The 18,056-nt window shown below is 46.0% G+C and overlaps 1 protein-coding gene across 2 annotated transcripts in view; it reads left to right on the forward strand.

Annotated features, from left to right (window-relative positions):
- The first annotated feature begins 285 nt into the window (after positions 1–285).
- TRPM8 (transient receptor potential cation channel subfamily M member 8) overlaps positions 286–18,056 on the forward strand; it is an 88,829-nt gene continuing 71,058 nt past the window's right edge. For both annotated transcript variants that reach the window (XR_011539855.1, XM_070618647.1), the window contains exons 1-4: positions 286–368; positions 7,248–7,372; positions 10,879–10,952; positions 17,139–17,295. Coding sequence is in view for 1 of the 2 variants with exons in the window: in XM_070618647.1 (XP_070474748.1) it covers positions 7,256–7,372; positions 10,879–10,952; positions 17,139–17,295 (348 nt within the window). In the remaining variant the exon portion in view is untranslated. The remainder of the gene's footprint in view (positions 369–7,247; positions 7,373–10,878; positions 10,953–17,138; positions 17,296–18,056) is intronic.

The following is an 18,056-nucleotide window of genomic DNA, read 5'->3' on the forward strand; positions in this document are numbered from 1 at the left end:
TTCATTTGTGGTTTTTAAAATGTGCCACAAATTGCAGAAATTAAATTTTAATACGATTTAATACTACGACAGTACTGGCAAGCCAACAGTGGGAATTTTGTATTCTTAGTTTATGAGCGTTTAAAACATCCTGTTCTATAATTATGCATTCCTCACTCATATTCAATTGCTAAATTGCTATCCTGTGCCGTGGCTTTAAGAGTCTTCTTCCAGGGGCTTAAGTTTTTTTGTTCCTCCTCTTCAAAGAACCTCAGGGAAGAGGGCGGGGCTGAGAAAGCTCAAGTTATAACAGCTCTCCCCTCCTGCAAGAAGAGGAGACAAGCGGAGTCTTTGGAGGCAAGCAAATCCAGCCTGACCAACCTCCATCGGTATGTTATTCACTTCTGCTTTTTGTCTCCGTAAATGTTGCGATTGTTGTAACTTGTAGAATTGATACGTGTATAGCCTGTTTGAGAAGCGCTTGTTCAGTTTTTCTATGAAGATTTGAAACTAAAGGAAGACAAAATTTGAAATTTCTCAAAAAGCTGTGGGGATGAGCAAAATATATATGAGATATATTTCGTAGTCACTTGGCCTTATTTAGAAACTTTTGCTAGATTTTTGAACGATTTCAAGTATAATTACAGCTTTTTTTCCCCCTGATCGACAGAGTCACAAATTTCCTCGAATGAGCTTTAATAATAAAGTCGCTGGCATCTTAACTCTGCAACTATCTAAACCAATCCTATTATCTCAAGCTTTGGGGAACATAAAAAACCAAGTTTTTCTTAAATAAAGACCATGGTGAAACATAAATTAACCTCAAGAAAGAATTCATTCAAATAGTCAATATTCTTTGATAGTAAAAGGAGAAAAGTGCATTTGACTTATTTTTGCATACTGTGGTTCCTTTAGTTTTGTCAGCCTCTGAAACATGCTCGTCACTTGTATTACTTAGAAGCAGGAGAGAAACATTGAGGGGTTGGATGAATAATTAAAGGTTTTATTTCTATTTAGTTTTGAATCCATTATTGCCAATGCTGACTTTTTCAGTGTGAACATTCTTAAGCTGAAAGTAAGGAAATGGTTCTTCCTTAAATCTGTGCCATATGTGCTGATACAAACATACTTATTCTGATAAGAGTTTCAGCTTGTCAATATCTTGAGCGTGTAAAGAACTTTCTTTCAAGGTTGTGACTTTGGATTTATAACTCTTTAAAATGTGGAACAAAGTTGTTATCATCTATTATTCATTTTTTTTGTCTTGCTTAAGAACTGATGCTATTCTTAGCACCTTTGAAGACAATAGGGCATCGTGGGGCCGCCTTGCCTCTCTCCATATTCTAGGAGACTCAGCAAATAGCACCTTTCAGCATCATCTGCTGCCTGAGTCCTACCTCCTGTCTCTCACCTCTACTCTTGTGGGTGGGATACACTGGGACCAATGACTTCAGAAGCCTCCACTGGCTTTTGCCATGTTCCCAGGTTTTATCCATCAATTCAAATTTTAAAAGGGTGGCTGACAAAAATGCGGCACTTAGAAAAACAGGATCGTGCCTATAACAAACCAAATCTCAGTTCTTCTCTAGGGGTGCGTGAAATGTGGGGGCGAAGGTAAACATTAAGCCTTGCGGGTCCCTGTAACTCTTACATGCACCACTGCAGGGCTCGTGCCAAAATGGGAATTGAGAAGATTTCTCCCGACGGTGTCGTTTATATTTGAAGCCTCTGCAAGTGTCACACTCATCATTAAGGTGAATAATTGATGGGCACGAAGAGTGGAGATGTCTGGGGTTTGGTATGGGCCCTTTGGAGCATTCTCATCAGAGCACGAACAATCAGTTCCTCTCGTTCAGTGTTACATATGGAGAGCTTCTTATTTACCCTTTTTTACCCTAGAGAGACTTAGAACTATCCGTTTTGTTTGAAAATGACATCTTAGGACCGATGGGACCACAGCGACAGGCGGGCTAGAAGGTAATTTTAAAAACATGCCAAATGTCGTTCTTGTCCTAGGACAATAACATAGCAGACTGATTTTTTTTTCCCTTTTTTTGCAATGGGCTCAGGATACACTAGTATTCTGTTAATGGGTGACTTCTAGATTATTTAAAATTATTCACGAGCATCAATAAGAAAATAGCATTAGGCCAACTTCTGCCTTAATCAACAAAATGAGGTTTCTAATCCTTTATTTTTTTTTCATGGTGTATTAATATAGTAAAAATGATAATCTGTTTTTTTCACAAAGAGGTATTAAACAGCACAAAGTAGCTTGAAGTTTAAGGATGGCTCTCAGGCCAGCCTATTGGGATTTGAATCCTGTATCCTCCACTTATCAGCTGTGTGATTTGGGGGAAGTTATTTAACTTCTCTGTGCCTTGGTTTCCTAATCTGTTTAAGTAGGAAAATAATAATTCATGTAACTCATGGGGGGATTGAAAGAGCTGGCACATGTAGGGAGCATAACACTGTGCCTGGCTCACAACAGGCATTACTTAAGACCTAGCTGTTACTTTTTCCTGGTGTTTGGCCCGTATTCCTGGCCTGATGAGGGTGCATGTTTCCTGTGCTAGCAGGACAAATTGTCTTGTTCATAAATTCAAGGTGTAACCCCAGAAGAACACTAGACCAAAATTTATATGGTACCACCTCTTAAGCATCCCGTCAATGACATACATGCTCGTGTTGCAAAAAGATTCGATTGTAAGCTTTGAGAAAATTTGATTGCAGCCTAAGATGAGGGAGATATTGGTGTTAAGACAAATAACCCCTAAGACATCGGTGCTATTCATAGCATCCTGGTTTAGCCCAGTGGTTCTCTAAAGTGGGACCCCTGACCAGCAGCATCAGCAGCATCTGGGGGCTTGTTAGAGATGCAGAATCTGTGGCCCACCCCAGATGTGTCCAGTATTTTGGGGGGGAGGCACTGGTCTGAGTTTTGGGGATGCCCCTAGGGATTCAGCCTGCCGGATGATCACATGTGTCCCTGACCAGCAAACTGGAGAAGCTGTCAGCCTTTCGCACGGAACTCCTGTCCCTCCTGATCCATATGGCGGTCAACATCTTCACCATCCATTGCGTAGTCTGAAAACGTGAATGGCATTTCAGAGTTCATCGTGATTTTAATTTTTACTGCGTTAACCTACGTGGTGGGTATTAGGGTTCCACTAATTTTATCAGACTCATCTGCGATCTTTGAGAATAAGGACCATAAATAAAAATAATTGCAATATTGGTGAAAATATGAAAGCAAAGAAAACAAATAGGTCCCAAATCCAGCCAAAATCTCAGATATTTCTATCCTGTGGGCCCATCCTTTGGGCCTGCCATAGAATGGCTTCCATTGAACTTGACCTTAGTGATATATCTTCAACTTTCATTCAGGACTTTATAAGAAATAGCCACACAGTTTGACGCAGTGGGTATTGCATGGTTATGTCAAGGGTGTTTCCCACTGTGTGGCCCAGTGTTCTTTTTACAGAGGAGTTTTTTTCCTCTTAACTTATTTTGAAATAAGAATAGATTCATGGGAAGTTGAAAAACCAGTACCGAGAGGTCCCATGCATGCAGTTTCCCCCAATGATCACATCACATGTAACCATAATATAATATCAAAACCAGGAAATTGACGTTGATAGAATCCACAGGCTCTATTCCGATTTTACTCATTTGTGTGTGTATAATTTTATGCAATTTTAGCACAAGCAGATCTGTGTAACCATCACAATCAAGTTACAGAACAGTCCTGTCACTAGAAAGATCCTCTCTTTGATCCTTTGTAGTCACACCCATCTTCCCCACCGCCTGCCCCTAGCTGCAGGAGCTCTTTGTGCACCAGCCTCCGTATCAGAACACGAGGATTTGATCTTGCTTGATGGATGCTGCGAAGATTGCACTGGACCATGTTCATCCTCTGGCTTTGGCTCCTGGCAAGATTAGGGTGCAATTTCTAGCACCCTCCCACAAACAGGCTTGTGTCTGTCTCTGGGTCCTTTTGAATGTAAATCTGTTTAGCTTCTCTGGGCTACTCCCAGTTTTTCACCCCACACGCAGCCGGGGAGCTGAGCAGATGAAACACAAGTTTCTGTACCGAGTGAGGGAGGGGAGAAGGCCGAATCACCACATTGCTTTTATTTGCTCTTGTTATGAAGCCCTAATACTAGCAATGGTAGTAATGATAAATGCACTAACATTTATGTTACTCAAAGACCTTGCCAAGCCTGCTGTCGGCTTGTCCTCTTTAATCCTCACAACAAATCCATGGGGAGGTGACACTTTTTTAGAGATCAAGAAATTGAGATCCAAAGGGACTAAGGTGCCATTCGGTGGTGGAGCCCAGCCTCATGCTTGGTTTTTCCTGACTCCCAACCCCCTGCTTCTGTTTTGTTTTGCTTTTTTTCTGTACCACCACGGTCTTCATTTCCCTCCCAGTTTGATTATACAAATAGATGTTTCTTGATGTGTTTACTTGAATCCCTCTTGACATTGTATTTTTCATTATTAAAGACAAATCCTTCTTTCCTTTTTGCCCAGACTTTTGAATTTCTGGCTTGTGGTATGATGCTAGAATTTTCCTGACACATTTGCCCGTCCTACGATCTTTTAAAAGTAGAATAACATAGTGAACTGAGTTTGTGAGTTACGTGAAATCATCCTCATCAGATATCATATTCAACATCATGGCGTGTGCTTGACGGCCTTTACTGGTGGATTCCTATTAGGGAGGTCCCCTCGGTGGGGTTAGTCTGCATTGAGCGCCATCATTTTCTTGACTTCATTTTCTTACTCCTAACTGAGGGTTCCATTACGTTAGAGAAATACGCTCAGATAGAGTTTAAGATAAAGCAAGAGGATGGTCCCAGACTCGAGCATTATAGACGTGAGATTAAGCGTTATACTCTACCTCCCTCCAAATGTGTGGAATGTCAGTGCCTCTTTTATGTGAATGCCAAAAACTGCAAATTGGATCCATCGAAGGAAGTAATATCCAAGAGGTAATTTTAGTGAGGTTTCAAGGTTGTCGTCTCACTTTTCCAGTTCACTCCCCTTCAGGACCCGATCTTCTTCCTGAGGTTCTGGGGTCTTCTCTGGACCTCCTCTCACTCTCCGGGCCCTCCTTGGCGCCTCTCTGACCATTCACCTCTGTCATTGGCCCTACGTCCCTTCTCCTAATGCCCCATATTCCTTCACACTCAAGCCTTAGCTCCTGAATATGTTTAGATGATTGATAAACGGTCTACCTGGAATACTCATCATGGAAGACATCATAAAGAATGCCTCGACTCATAATTAGTCAACTTGAATACACCTGGCCTCGGAAAATCAGTGAGAAACTAATACCTAATGCAGGCATTTGAGATGCCAGAACAGGGCGACTCGCCACGCATCTTACACGGTTTTCTCATTTAACTGAAATGTGATTAAAAAGTAAAAATACGCTTTTTCCATTGCGATGCAATGAGCAGTATTTCATTGTGAGGCAAATGAAATCATTTCCTGACTGTCAGGGCCTGACTCAGAAGCAATTTGCTGTATGGGGATCACAGTAAAGACCTTGCAAGATTGATTTGTGGTTTTGCCATAATGTATGTAAAGTAGCAATTAATACTCTGAGCCTCTCTTTGAAATGCCTGGGGAGAGAAGTAAAGGAAGCTCTCTTTGTTTTAAACAGCCTAGACCAACTGTTCCGAGAGAGGTTTAAAGAAGCTTCTGGTCTGTTTGGGGTGGGAGAGTTTTGAGCCTGGCCTGGACGGGCGATCTGGACGGAGGGGTCGGGGGCAGTGCTGCTGAGTGGTGAGTCTTAGGTCTTTCCACGTCCAGGGCTTAGGGCAGCCGGTGGGGAAGTAATTTGCAAACCGAAGGAGGATTTGGAGGGTGGGAGGGGGTGTGATCTATTCATTTAAATTGTTTGCTCAACAAATATTTATAGAGATCTACTCTGTGCGCTGTGCTAGACACGGTAAATCTGGTCCCTGCCCTCAGCAAGCTAACAGGGCCAGACAGGTCATGACACAGGTCAGGACACTCACGACTTGGTGGGGAGTAGAAGATGCTACAAGAATAGGTAACTTGGCACCTTCCCAATCCTGGTATCGTAGGGCACCTCCTGGAAGAAAGGATGCGCAAGTGAGCCCAGGAGGATGAGCAGCAAATAACCAGATGGAGAGGGTTTGAGGAAGAGGGTTCCGGACAGAGGGTGGGACCGCAGATGGGAAAGGCGGGGCCTACGTGAGGAGCAGGCCCGGAGAGAGAGGGAGGTGGGCACTGTCAGGCTGGGAGCAGGGCCCAGGTGGCAACTGTGGGCCACTGGAGAGGCTGGTGAGGGGAGAAGGAGGTGGGACTGCCGCTTGGATGTGATGGGGACAGGGTAGGGGAGTCATGAGCAGCTGGGAGAGCTTGGTGCCAAGAGGAGACATGGAGACACAGAGAGGTGAGGTTGTAGGAGACGGATGGTGCTTTCGCTTTAGAAATGTGCTGTGTCTGTGGACAACAGGGGGTAGGCCGTGGGTGGCTTTTGTCTGCAGCTTTGGAACTGTGTCTGAGTTAGTGTTTGGGAGACACTGTGGATGGCGAGCTCCTGTAGTGCGGGATGGGAGCATCTGAGCTTGAGAAGAGCAAGGGGGCAGCCCCGGAGCGTCTCCTCGGCAGCTGAGGCATCTGTGATGCTGGGCTAATGGCCTGCTCTGGAGCCTGAGAGGGAACTGCCAGCATCCCTGGGGCTGACATGCCAGCTCCAAGTCTCAGGGTGACCTGAAGCACCCTGACCCTCTGGCCCTACTGCTACGGCCCATCAAGCTCCTTCTCCCCCGTCGCTTGGTTGGCTCAGGGCTGGGATTCCTCTCCCCTGCTGATGGCCACGTCCTCTCATCCTCCAGCTGATACAAGCTGCTGGTAATTTAGTTTGGAAGTTTCTTTTACTCATTTACTTGGAAGTAGCTATTGCGAACCTCCTTTGTGTGGTAGTCTGTGGTGCATGAGCCCCCCTGGGAGAGGGGGTGCCCAGGAGGGCCCTGCCCCAGGCGTGAGGGTTAGGGAAGAGCTACTGAAGGACAGACACTCAAGCTGGGTCTCGGAAGATGAAGAGGAGGAGGCAAGAGGAGCAGGGGCAGGGGTACCATCACCCCATGGGGTGGCCAGCAGAGCATGGGGCACTCTGCAAATGGCGGAGGGGAGACGGTGGAGGGTAGGGGCTTTGTGACAAACCTTTGCATGGAGCCCTTTTACTGCTTGTAGCCTAGACTTATGCCTCCCCCTATTCTCCACAGGAGAAGAGATGTCCTTTGAGGGATCCAGGCTCAGCATGAGAAACAGGAGGAACGGCATGCTGGACAGCACCCGTACCCTGTACTCCAGCGCGTCGCGGAGCACAGACGTGTCCTATAGTGAAAGTGTAAGTCGGAGTGGCGCCCAACCCGTGCCGCCATCATGTTAGAAGGCATGGCTTTGGCAATTAAGATTATTTGGGGATCAATACTCCTTTAAAAAGATCGTATCTCAACATATAGTATTTTCTCCTGTTGAGCTATTTTTGTCGAATGTATAAGCATTTCCTTGTCTGTGCCATTTTTCCAGCATTCCTATTTTAAAGGTTGTTAACGTAACCGTAATAAGTTATTAAATAGTGTATTTGTTATGAAATTCTAAGTGCTGCACTTTTAATATTCATTTACTATTTTAGGCTTGGTGTTCTTGCTTCCAGTCCTGTCGATTCACTTCAGAAATGATTCTTGAATCTAAGTGCTTTTCTTCAACTCTGTGGCCAGGGTCTCAGTTTGGGTCCACTTTTGTTCCTGCCATAGCTTCTGGCTCTTCTCTGGGGCATCCGTCTCTCTCATTCCAGGCTGGCATCCGTGTTACCTTCAGGACGTATAGATGCACCCAGTTATCGCTTACTGGATGGGCGGGACTCAGCTGGGGGGGCTGCCTCTCCCACCCCTGTCCTTGCTGACACCTGAGTTGTTCTCATAGGTGTTCTGCTCACAGGTCATGGCGAGTACCCTCCTTTGTCCGGAAATGAAGACAACCTTGCAGTCTGACACCACGGTTCCCTCTTGACTAGTGTTAGACCGGATAGTGACTAGCTTTGGAAAAAAGAAAGAAGGAAGGATGAGGAGTGGGGGTGCTTCTGGGGTGCTGGGCATGTCAGGATTTTGATCTGATTGGTGGTTACGTGGGGGCTGACTTTGTGATCCATCAGAGAGTTGTAAAAAAACAAACAAGCAGACAAAAATTCTGTCCCTCACCTTGCGTATTTAAGGAGGATCCATCTCTTGGGGGCCGCCCCTGAACTGGCCCACCTGGACACGGAGCATCTCCTTAGATTTTGCACCTGGTCTGATGTTAGCCCTGTCCCTGTGAGAAATACACAGTGGGCAAAGGACAGTGGTGGCCTCTCATTGCTTCCCCCTCGTGCTGTCTTCCTTCATCCTCAAGCAATGAAGGACGGCTGGCTGGGCAGGAAAGCCCTTTCTAGATGGCACGTGGACCCAGGCCTTGATGTCTCTGGGAGATGGACAAAGGCCGGCTCGCTGTCTCACCAAGCTCCTGTGGGCTCCCACGGGTACCCTGGAGGGCCTTCCCACCCACTCAGAAATGTAGGCGGCCCTGTGGATAGAACTTCTGGGACCACCCAAGGGCAGCTCAGTTCTGGGGGGTCCTGTTTGTCCCTGAGAACACACACGTCTGCAAAACGCATTTTCCGAGGGAACTTTTAGCAACAAAGCAGTTTTTATCTCCACCCCTCGTTCACGATCACTGATTTCACAAGCTCACGCGTCTGTGGAGTTTTCTTCCTCTGTGTTAAGTAGACTTAAAATTAGTTAAGAGGAGAGAAAATATTACGAGGAAGAAAGGGCATTGCAGGTTTTCAAAATTTTTGCCTTAAGAGGAATGTAGAAATTATTTGTGCTTTTTACTTTTTTATTAGAAAACAATGCACAAATGTAAATTTTCAGCTTAAGGAAGAATAATAAAACAAACGCTCCAGTACCCACACCCAGCCTAAAGGAACAGACTATCACCAGGCCTTCAGAAGTCCTCCATGTACCCCCCAGATTGGGGTCCCTACCTTCTGTCAGAGGTGACCACTGTCCTGAATTCCGTGTCACTCATTCTTTGCTTTTATTTATAATTTTATCATTTGAATATCTATCCCTAAACAAGTTGTTTAGGTTTGCCTGTTTTTGATGTATGGCGTGATACAATGTCTCCCTCGTGAGTTTGATTTTGGGAAGCATCGTGCTTTGAGATTCGCCCACGTGGATGGGTGCAGCAGTTGCTGGTTCATTTCACCGCCGTGCAGCGCTCCATCGTGTGCAAATGTTTATCCAGTTGGAGGAGGGTGAACATTTGGGTTTCCTGCTTGGCTCCTGGGAGCAACGCCACTCTGAACATTCTCAGCCGTGCGAGCCGGGCTCCCTGGAAAACATTCTTTTGGTTGAGGCTTGGTGGCTAAAGGCGAACCCCTTTCCCTCATCCTAGGATGAGGTTTGCGTCTGGGTTTAAGCCATAGGATTTATGGGGAAACTCCTTCAAAGGGCTGGGAGAAGGGGACAGGCGGCCCTTGTTCTCTGATGTCTCAGGATGTATGCTGGGTGGCAAGAGGGGAGGCTGCTCCATGTGCTGTAGACTTTGCTCCAAGAGAGAGTCTGCCCCCCATCCCCTTTCTGCCATGCACGCCTGGTGACGGCCTTGCTGTAGGGGACGTGGAGTCAGGGGTGGCTTTGGTGCCGGTGGCCTGACTTGGGAGGCCACACTTGCGTGCAGTTCTCTGAGAACTGCAGCTGCCAACGCCCGGTGACCCGAGGGAAGTGGATTTGGGCTGCCAGCCCCTCCTCTCCGGGGCAAGACGGCCTCCTAAAGCTGACAACCCACTGCCAGGCACCTGAGCTTGCAGGCTGTTCACGGGACAACCCTAGCTCTCTCTCCACAAGGTCCATTTCTAGGGGCGCAACCTTACTGGCAATGGCAGACGATTTTTCAGAGCGGCTGTACCAATTTACTCACCTACCCACAGTGGGCATGAGGCCCCTTTCCTTTGGCCCCCCCCCCCACCATGTTTGGTGTCAATTGCCTTTTTAATTTTTCCAGCCCGGTGGGTGTGCAACGGAATGCCATTGTGGTTCCCCTTCACATTTGCCTCATTGCTGATGAGCTTGAGTTTTTCACACATTCATAGCTTAGTCGCGTGTCCTGTTTCATTCAATGCCTGCTCCTGTCTTTTACCATTTTTCCATCAGGTTGTCTGTCTTATTCTTAGTGATTTATAGTCCTTTATATATTCTATTTACCAATCCTATGATATTAATCCATGTTGCAAATATCTTCTCCCACTTTGAGGAGTGTAGGTATTTTGGAAGTATTTTTCATCTGTTTCCAAATCGTTTGCATCTTTCAACTAAAGGGAAGCTTTAGGTTTATAAAGGTTTTTGGTTGGTGGTCAGAATGAGGTCCTGGATATGCCTTCCACCTTGCCCAAGCAGCAGCAAATACAACCAAGGAAGGAATTTTTGGAATATATCTTCTTTGAAAAGCAAGCACAGGAAGAATGGGAATCTGCATTGAAACATTATTTATGCTCACCTGTCAACAAATGGTCATGTTCCTCCAGTAGCCTTAGAGATGGAAACACATAATTTGCATGTCTATGATGACATTTATTACAAGACAACTCCAAGTAACTTTCAGAAAAATTTGCATTCAGTGATAAAAATTTAAACGTACGCTGCTTTTTAAAAACCGTGTACTCTAAAATCATGAACAGATGCTGGATGCTATGGATATAAGGTAAATTCTTAAAACCTTTGAAACAGGCCTGGGTCATATTTACTATTCATTAATAACAGCAGTGAGTGAGCATCAATTAGTAATGTGCTGTCCAATGTTCTTTCTCCAAAGGACCTGGTGAACTTCATTCAAGCAAATTTTAAGAAACGAGAATGTGTCTTCTTTACCAAAGATTCCAAGGCCACGTAAGCATCTATTTTCCCTCCGTATTTGCTTCTGAAAATAAATAATTAAAAACCATTGCAACAAATAAACAAATATTTGCTAGTTCATTATTAAAGTTGTTTTCATCTTGCAATTCTCAGAAATGGTGTGTAGAAGAATTTTCTCAGAAGTGGTGTGTGAGCAGGAAGAATTTGGCAAGTAGCTTGCAGTTGATCCCTAAAGTGACATCATTTCGTTTTATATTTTTAACTTTGGAAATAGTTGGTAAAGGCTCCAAGAGAGGCTGTCGCTCCCTTCCATAGTCCCACGAGCCTGGGAGCCCACCTGAGTGGCCACAGCAATGCATGTGGTTGTTTAGAGCAGGTGGCAGGTGAAACCAATGGCGCCCATGGCAATCTGACCGGCTTCCCTGTCAGGCTGTCCTTCCCTTTTGTTGACTTTGAGGCTTGCCATCTAGTTGGGTTTTCCTCTGCTCTGAGTCTTAGTGTTTTGAAACATCAAGGCTGGTTACAAAAGCCATGGGGAGCAGCCCCCAGCGGCTCTGTACCCAGGAGCTCCTCAATAAATGTTCCTTAATGAGTGAGTGAGTGAATGGACTGACTGCTGGTCTCTCCCATAGAAGATGCACCAAGATCTAATGAAACAACGTTAGCCCACCGCCCTCTCATCTCGTTCCTCTCTGCCCCGTCTTTTGTCTCCTGGTGATAGAAGAAAGAGCCCAGCTATTAACTGACTGGATAGTTGCTGCTGTAGTTTGTAATCAAAGCATTGACCTTTTGTTGAATGGAGGCAGTGGACAGACGAAGGACGTAAGAATGAGCAAGAGCAGAAACTTTAGAATCAGCCCTGGGTCCAACCTTGGTCTGGCTGCCTGCCCACTGCTTGACCTTGAGCCAATTACTCTCTTTTCTGAACCCAATTTTCTCATGCTAAAACTCTAGCAAAGCATACCTCATGGGTTATGGGAAGGAGTCAATGAGGCAACACATAAAATACCCACCACAGTGCCTCAGAGCCTCAAAGGTTCTCAAAAAATGTGTTTTCTTATTTCATGTGAACTAGAAAATGAATTGAAAAAACTAAGAGATCTGTATTTTGTCATTGATATAAACTTATCCATCATGAGTCATTTTGACTCTATGAGTCAAACTCTATGAATCAGCTACTTATTTCCCCAATGTTTCACTGAAAGATTTTTCTGTTAATATATTTGTTTGACTGACAGAAAACACCATTTGGGTGCATTCATTTGTTTGACAAATATTTATTGGGTACTTACTATGTCACGGGGACTTTATATACTTTATTATGAATTCTACAACCCCCTTGCCAGGTAGCTGCTGTTATCATTTGACAGACCAGACATTTGAGGCCCAGGGGCCTTCAGTATTTTACCCAAGGTCATGTGGCCAGTGGGCGACAGATGAGAGGTTGGACCCAGGTTTTCCGATTCCTAGGTTTTATGTTCTTTGTATCCCCAGCTCCTGCCCATTCTAAGACGGTATTCATCAGCAATTTCTTACCTATAGATACCCAGTCTAATTGGCTTAGGTGAGAGAGGTGGTCCCATTACTGGCTGAAAAGGACAGCTAGATCCAGGGCTCAACGTCACCCAGACCCTGTCTTTTCTACCTGTCATTTCTGCTATTCTCTGAGTGGGTAGGCTCTTCACAAGTGGTTACCAAATGGTCACCGTATCTTTGACTTACATGTTATCAGCTTACCATTTTGCCAGTGGTGGGAAAGGGAGCCTTGTTCCTAGCAGTTCCACCAAAAGTCCTGGGCTGATGCTCATGGCTCTTATTGGCCTGGCTGGGGCCATGCGCCCGTCTCTGAGTTAATTCCTGGAGCTGCGGGATGGAAAGTGTTGACTGGCCAGGCTTGGGATATGTGTCCACATGGACCCAGTGTGGAAAGGGATGATTCCTCAAAGGGAAACTGAGGTGCTCCTACCAGCAGAATGGATGCAAGGTAGGGAACCTGGAGCTGTCCACCTTAGCTGCTTGATTCAGCTTGAGTCTGGCCAGAATGAAGGGAGATGTGGTGAGCAGCCCTGCGCTCAACAACACAAGCAGAGGACAGGAACACCTCAGAGTCTTCCAGTTCCCGTCCCAGATGGAGAGAAGGTTGAAGACCAGGGTTAAGACTCTATACTCTTTGAACTTCCCTGTATTTATTATTTTTACTTCTCCACAGGTAGTGGGAATACTTTGTATAATCTAAATTACCCATCATGCAAGGGAATCAGATGAAGTGACTATCAATATTCTGTCCCAATTTTGTTCTGCTTGCCACACTAGCTGACATACACTGTCCAAAGTCTCCAGAGTTGTCTCATATGTGCTAAGCCCAGACTACCCATGTCTCTCCACCCTAACCCCTTTCGGATGTCTATTTCTTGACTGGTCACCGGAGAGTGATGCTCGACCATTGCCCCTGCTGCAGATGCCCTCTGAGACATTGCCACCCAGCTCAGTGGCCCTCTCTTGGCACTCCTGAGGCTGTAAGCCCCTGATATGCCTTTGTTCTCTTCAGTTCTCACTGCCTCAGCCCTGCTGGGTTCCAGGTAGAAACTGGAAGAACTCTACTTCTGCTGTACTTGCTCTGTGCAACAGAACTTCCTCCATGATAGAAATATTCTATATCTGCACTGTCCAAAATGGTAGTCACTAGCCACATGTGCCTACTGAGCATTTGAAATGCAGTTAGTGCAAGCAAGGAATTGAATTCATTTAATTTTAATTTTGACTAATTTAAATATAAAATTGAATAGCCACACGTGGCTAGTGACTACCTAATTGACACTGTAGCTCTATAAGATTCAGATTTGGCCTGAGAGGTGGAACTGGGGACCTGCTGTTCTCCTGCCCTCTTCATCTCTCCTCTCTGTCACCTCTATCCCTCCTCCAGGTATCTGGGTTCCTAATGCCTTCTGTCTCTTCTCCATTTGTAAAGCAATTCATGCAAATTGATGCTTAGAGGGCTACCAGCCCAGCCTGCAGACCATGAAGATGGAGCCACAACAACTCTCTGGCAAGGTCGCCTGAGACACAGCCCTACCCTTAGAAGGAAAAAGGCTCAAGAGTCTATCTTCACTTGTAGCAGGACGAGTGGGCGAGGGAATTCTCTCCCCACCCTGCAATGAGCTTGGGTGGGTGTGGACAGACCCCAGAGGATAGTGGGGTGGTAAAAGCTAACGAGAGGGGAGAGGAAGCCATCTTGGACCCTAATGAGGAGGACTCTGAGACCATGGGCAGCACCCTCGGCTCAGGAAATGCCTGGGACTGAGTAAGAGAAATGACCCAGGAAACTGTGATCAATGATGGCTGACTGTTTTTCTTGGCCAAACTGAGTGATGCCCCTGGGAACTGTTCCAGAAAGGAGGCAAGAGTGCTGCTGGAGGTGTGATTTTGGATCCAGGCTCTAGCTCAGTTTTTATAGTTCTAGAAAATATTGAATGTTCTGATACATATTTTGAATACTGATAATTTCCATATTCTATAGTAATTAAGACTTTTGATTACAAGGAACTCAAGCTAGCTAAACCTGAAAGGGGGGATTTACTATAAGGAAACAGGAATGCCACACAGATCCTAAGAGAGAGAAGTGGCTGAGCATGTGGGATGAGTGGAACCATGGCCGGGACACGCGGGGACTCCAGAAGTCCTGTCTACTTTTATCTCCACCTCTCCCTGCACACCTGCTTTCTTCTTTCTCTGTGCAGATACAACTGTGCTGTATTGCCTGGATCCTCCATGTCCCAGGTCTAGACCTGGAGACATGGGAACAGCTCTTTTTGTCGTAACTCAAAATTCCCAAGAAAGGGATTCCTATGTCAATCCTGGACTAACTTCCTACCTCTGGGCCCATCAACTGTGGACAGTGCCACAGGATCCGGTTATATGAACAGGCTTGTCTTGATCCAATTGTGTCGTTGAGGTTGAAGAGTGAGAACAGTCCCACCAGGGTCCATGTCAAATGTATCCTCTCCAGCAGGGACCCACACTGATGGATCACTGGCAGCCTCTCCCATAAGAGAGTGAGATGCTTTCAAAGATTCCCACTGGGATGCATTTGTGCCTCATTATAAAATCTCTTTGTTGAATGGCTTTGGCAGTTACCCTGGGCTTCCAGTACTCCAAAAAGATCTCTATCAGCAGAGTAAATCCAGGTCCATGTGACACAATTGAAGCCAGCTGCATCCAGGTAGCGGAATCTTGGCTGCCACTGGAATCCATCTGCTTCTGGTGCAGTCAAAACCTTGCCTACAAAGCATGTAGTTTCTGCTCCTATTATGTTTTTAGAAATAGTCACACAAATGCTTATCACTATTATCATCTTTAAAATGGAAACGTGATCTACCACCACAGGGTGTTTTTAGAATTAATCCTACATCTTGCCATCTATCAAACAAGTTCAATAGTGAGGAGGAAGATCTTGAGAAGAGCCATGTTCATGGTCATGACAGCCATGTACACGTAAGCCCATCTTCTGGAAGGCAAAAATCCCTACTTTACAAAAATTACTCAGGCTGGATGAGGATACAAACTATTTGCAAGAAGACCAGTGAACGTATTCATTCACTATTTTGGGACCTGGGACACTGATAAGAGAGATGGAGGTACTGATCCTACTAGGGCAACAAGTATGAACTGGGAGTGTTGTGTGCAAATCAGGAAGTTTGGCCAGCCACTGGGGGTGGCCCTGTCTTGCTCCAGGGTCTTTGCTCTCTCAGAAAAAGGAGAGCTCTGCCCCTCTAGCCTCTTTCAGTGGCCAAACATGTCTCCCACTTGGCCACTCTCCAGCCTCCTTGGGACAGAACTCTCTGTTCTCCTTCTCCACTGGCCATGACCCCCTTCTGAATCTTGTCCAAAGACTGATTGGAGAGAGAACAGGGAGAGATGCAGAAGCACGTGGGTGGGACAGGCAGAAAGAAACCAGGAGGAGGGTGAGCAGTGTCTCCCTAGGGAGAGCTGCTTTGGCCACGCTAGGATCTTTGTTGTGGTTCTTGTTCATCCCTTTGGAGACCACAACCCTCAGAATCCAATATGGCCCTGGCGAGAGGGGCCAAAGTAGTCACGGAATGTGTTTTTTGATTTTTTTTTTTTACTGCATTTTTGCTTCTTTTCTGTTGCCACTGCCTTTGCTATTCCTTGCTTTGCACATATGGTGCCACCATAACCTCAAGGCACTTGCCAGGGCATGTCTCATGTCCCAGCGGGATGCTCTGCATCATTTCCAACCCTCTCAGCAAGCCCGACAGGAGAGGGACTGTGCAAGGATAAAGGAGGTGTTCTGTCTGCTCCTCTCTGCCCTCCGCCTGGTGTTGTACTTAGCTATGCCCGAGAGATCACAGGAAGCCCAAGGGCAGGAATCCCATTCAGTTAATCTCTGGATGCGAGGAGCTCGGCCAGGTCTGACTCCAGGTGGATTTTCAATCCACGTTTCTTGAAGGATTACAGTATGTTGGGGAGGAGAAGGGGAAGGGGTTTTACCTCTTACTGCCTATCTTTTCATCCTCTCCCAATTTCCTATCATGCATAGGTGTCCATGAACAAACAAATTTAGCTCTATTGCACTGTTAATGGGAAGAAATTGTGTTCATTTATTGCACAATTTGTCCTTGTCTAGAAGAAATTATTCAGTCTCCCGAACAGCTGATGTCCAGCAGTGAAAGGATGGTCTCTCTAAACTCTGGAAACTTTTGGGCTCCTGCCAGGGGACCACCTCTCTCCAGGGAGTAGAGCCCATGGCGAAGGCTTGCTTCATTTCAGAAGAGGGTGATGGGCCAGGCAAACCGGCAGGGCTGGCACCAAGGCCTGCCCCAGGGCTCCTGTGTGTTATAAACCACGCAGGAAGCTGCATAAATAGTCTCCAGATTTCTAAGACTCTATCCCACAAGAACCTCATGTCCACTTATGTAGAGGACAGACTCCATGAGGGCAGGGTCTGCTCTCCTTATATCTCAGTTCTCAACACAGAGCCAGCTTTTTGGTGAACAGACAATAGACAACAGGGGGACAACACCAAGATAATTTTTGAACAGTCAACTGAGATAATGCAAATGGTCTGAAAATAAGACCTGGTGGTCAAATCTCTTTTTGCGTTTATTTAAGCTGATAATGTGTGACATTCTAAAAACGTGACAAACTATTTAAGTAAGTTTAATGAAATCCGTTCCTTCCTGTGACTATCATTCTGCTCAGGGAAAACGTGTGCAAGTGTGGCTATGCCCAGAGCCAGCACATCGAAGGCACGCAGATCAACCAAAACGAGAAATGGAATTACAAGAAACACACCAAGGAATTTCCAACAGATGCCTTTGGAGATATTCAGTTTGAGACTCTGGGGAGGAAAGGGAAAGTAAGCAATGGCTTTCTACTTGAGCTGGCTAATTCATTTACCAACACAACTTGGGCCACCTTGAATTGTCTAATAGCGTGAAGGTGGGAGAGATGGGCAGTCAATGCAAAAACTGTTGCAGAAAAAGATAAATCCTGTAAAAGTCAAAAGCTGTGATTAGATTATGTGCAACTGGAGAACTCCAGAGACGATGACTGGCTGATTGCCCAGCAGCCTTTTTCTGCGAACACTGCAGGCATTCATGTAGCATCCACGGTGACCCCCACTGCTACAAAAGGCCCAATGAACACTTCTGTGAATCACCCCCTTTAGTTTGGTGTATGGCATTCTTGAGAATACATATGGCCCGGAATAAGGTGACATTTCCCTCTGCACACCCACATGGCAGGCTCTTACACGAGGTTTGACAACAATGTTTAAGGATTGGAAAGTGCGTATTCTTAAACTCTCCCGTGTCCTCTGCTCAATGGCAGAAACATCCACAGACAGCTAGAAGCCTGGGCCTTGACTCTTCCTGTCCCCAAGCCCCATGGTTGCAGCCCTAGAAAGTGACCCAGCTCCGTCCACTGCTGTCTCTTCCCAGGGCCCCTGGCGCAGGATGGGTCACCGAATCGCTTGCCGCCCCACAGCTCTCCCTGCCTGTCTTTTTCCTCCATCTGTAGTCGACCCTACCGTTCGAGGGCTCCCTCAGGTGTAAACCTCAGCCCTCTCAGGTGCCCCACTGCCTGCAAGTCCCAAGTTCTCCCGATGGCTGGGAGGGC

Source organism: Equus przewalskii, chromosome 5, assembly GCF_037783145.1.
Source record: "Equus przewalskii isolate Varuska chromosome 5, EquPr2, whole genome shotgun sequence".
Lineage (NCBI taxonomy): Eukaryota > Metazoa > Chordata > Mammalia > Perissodactyla > Equidae > Equus > Equus przewalskii.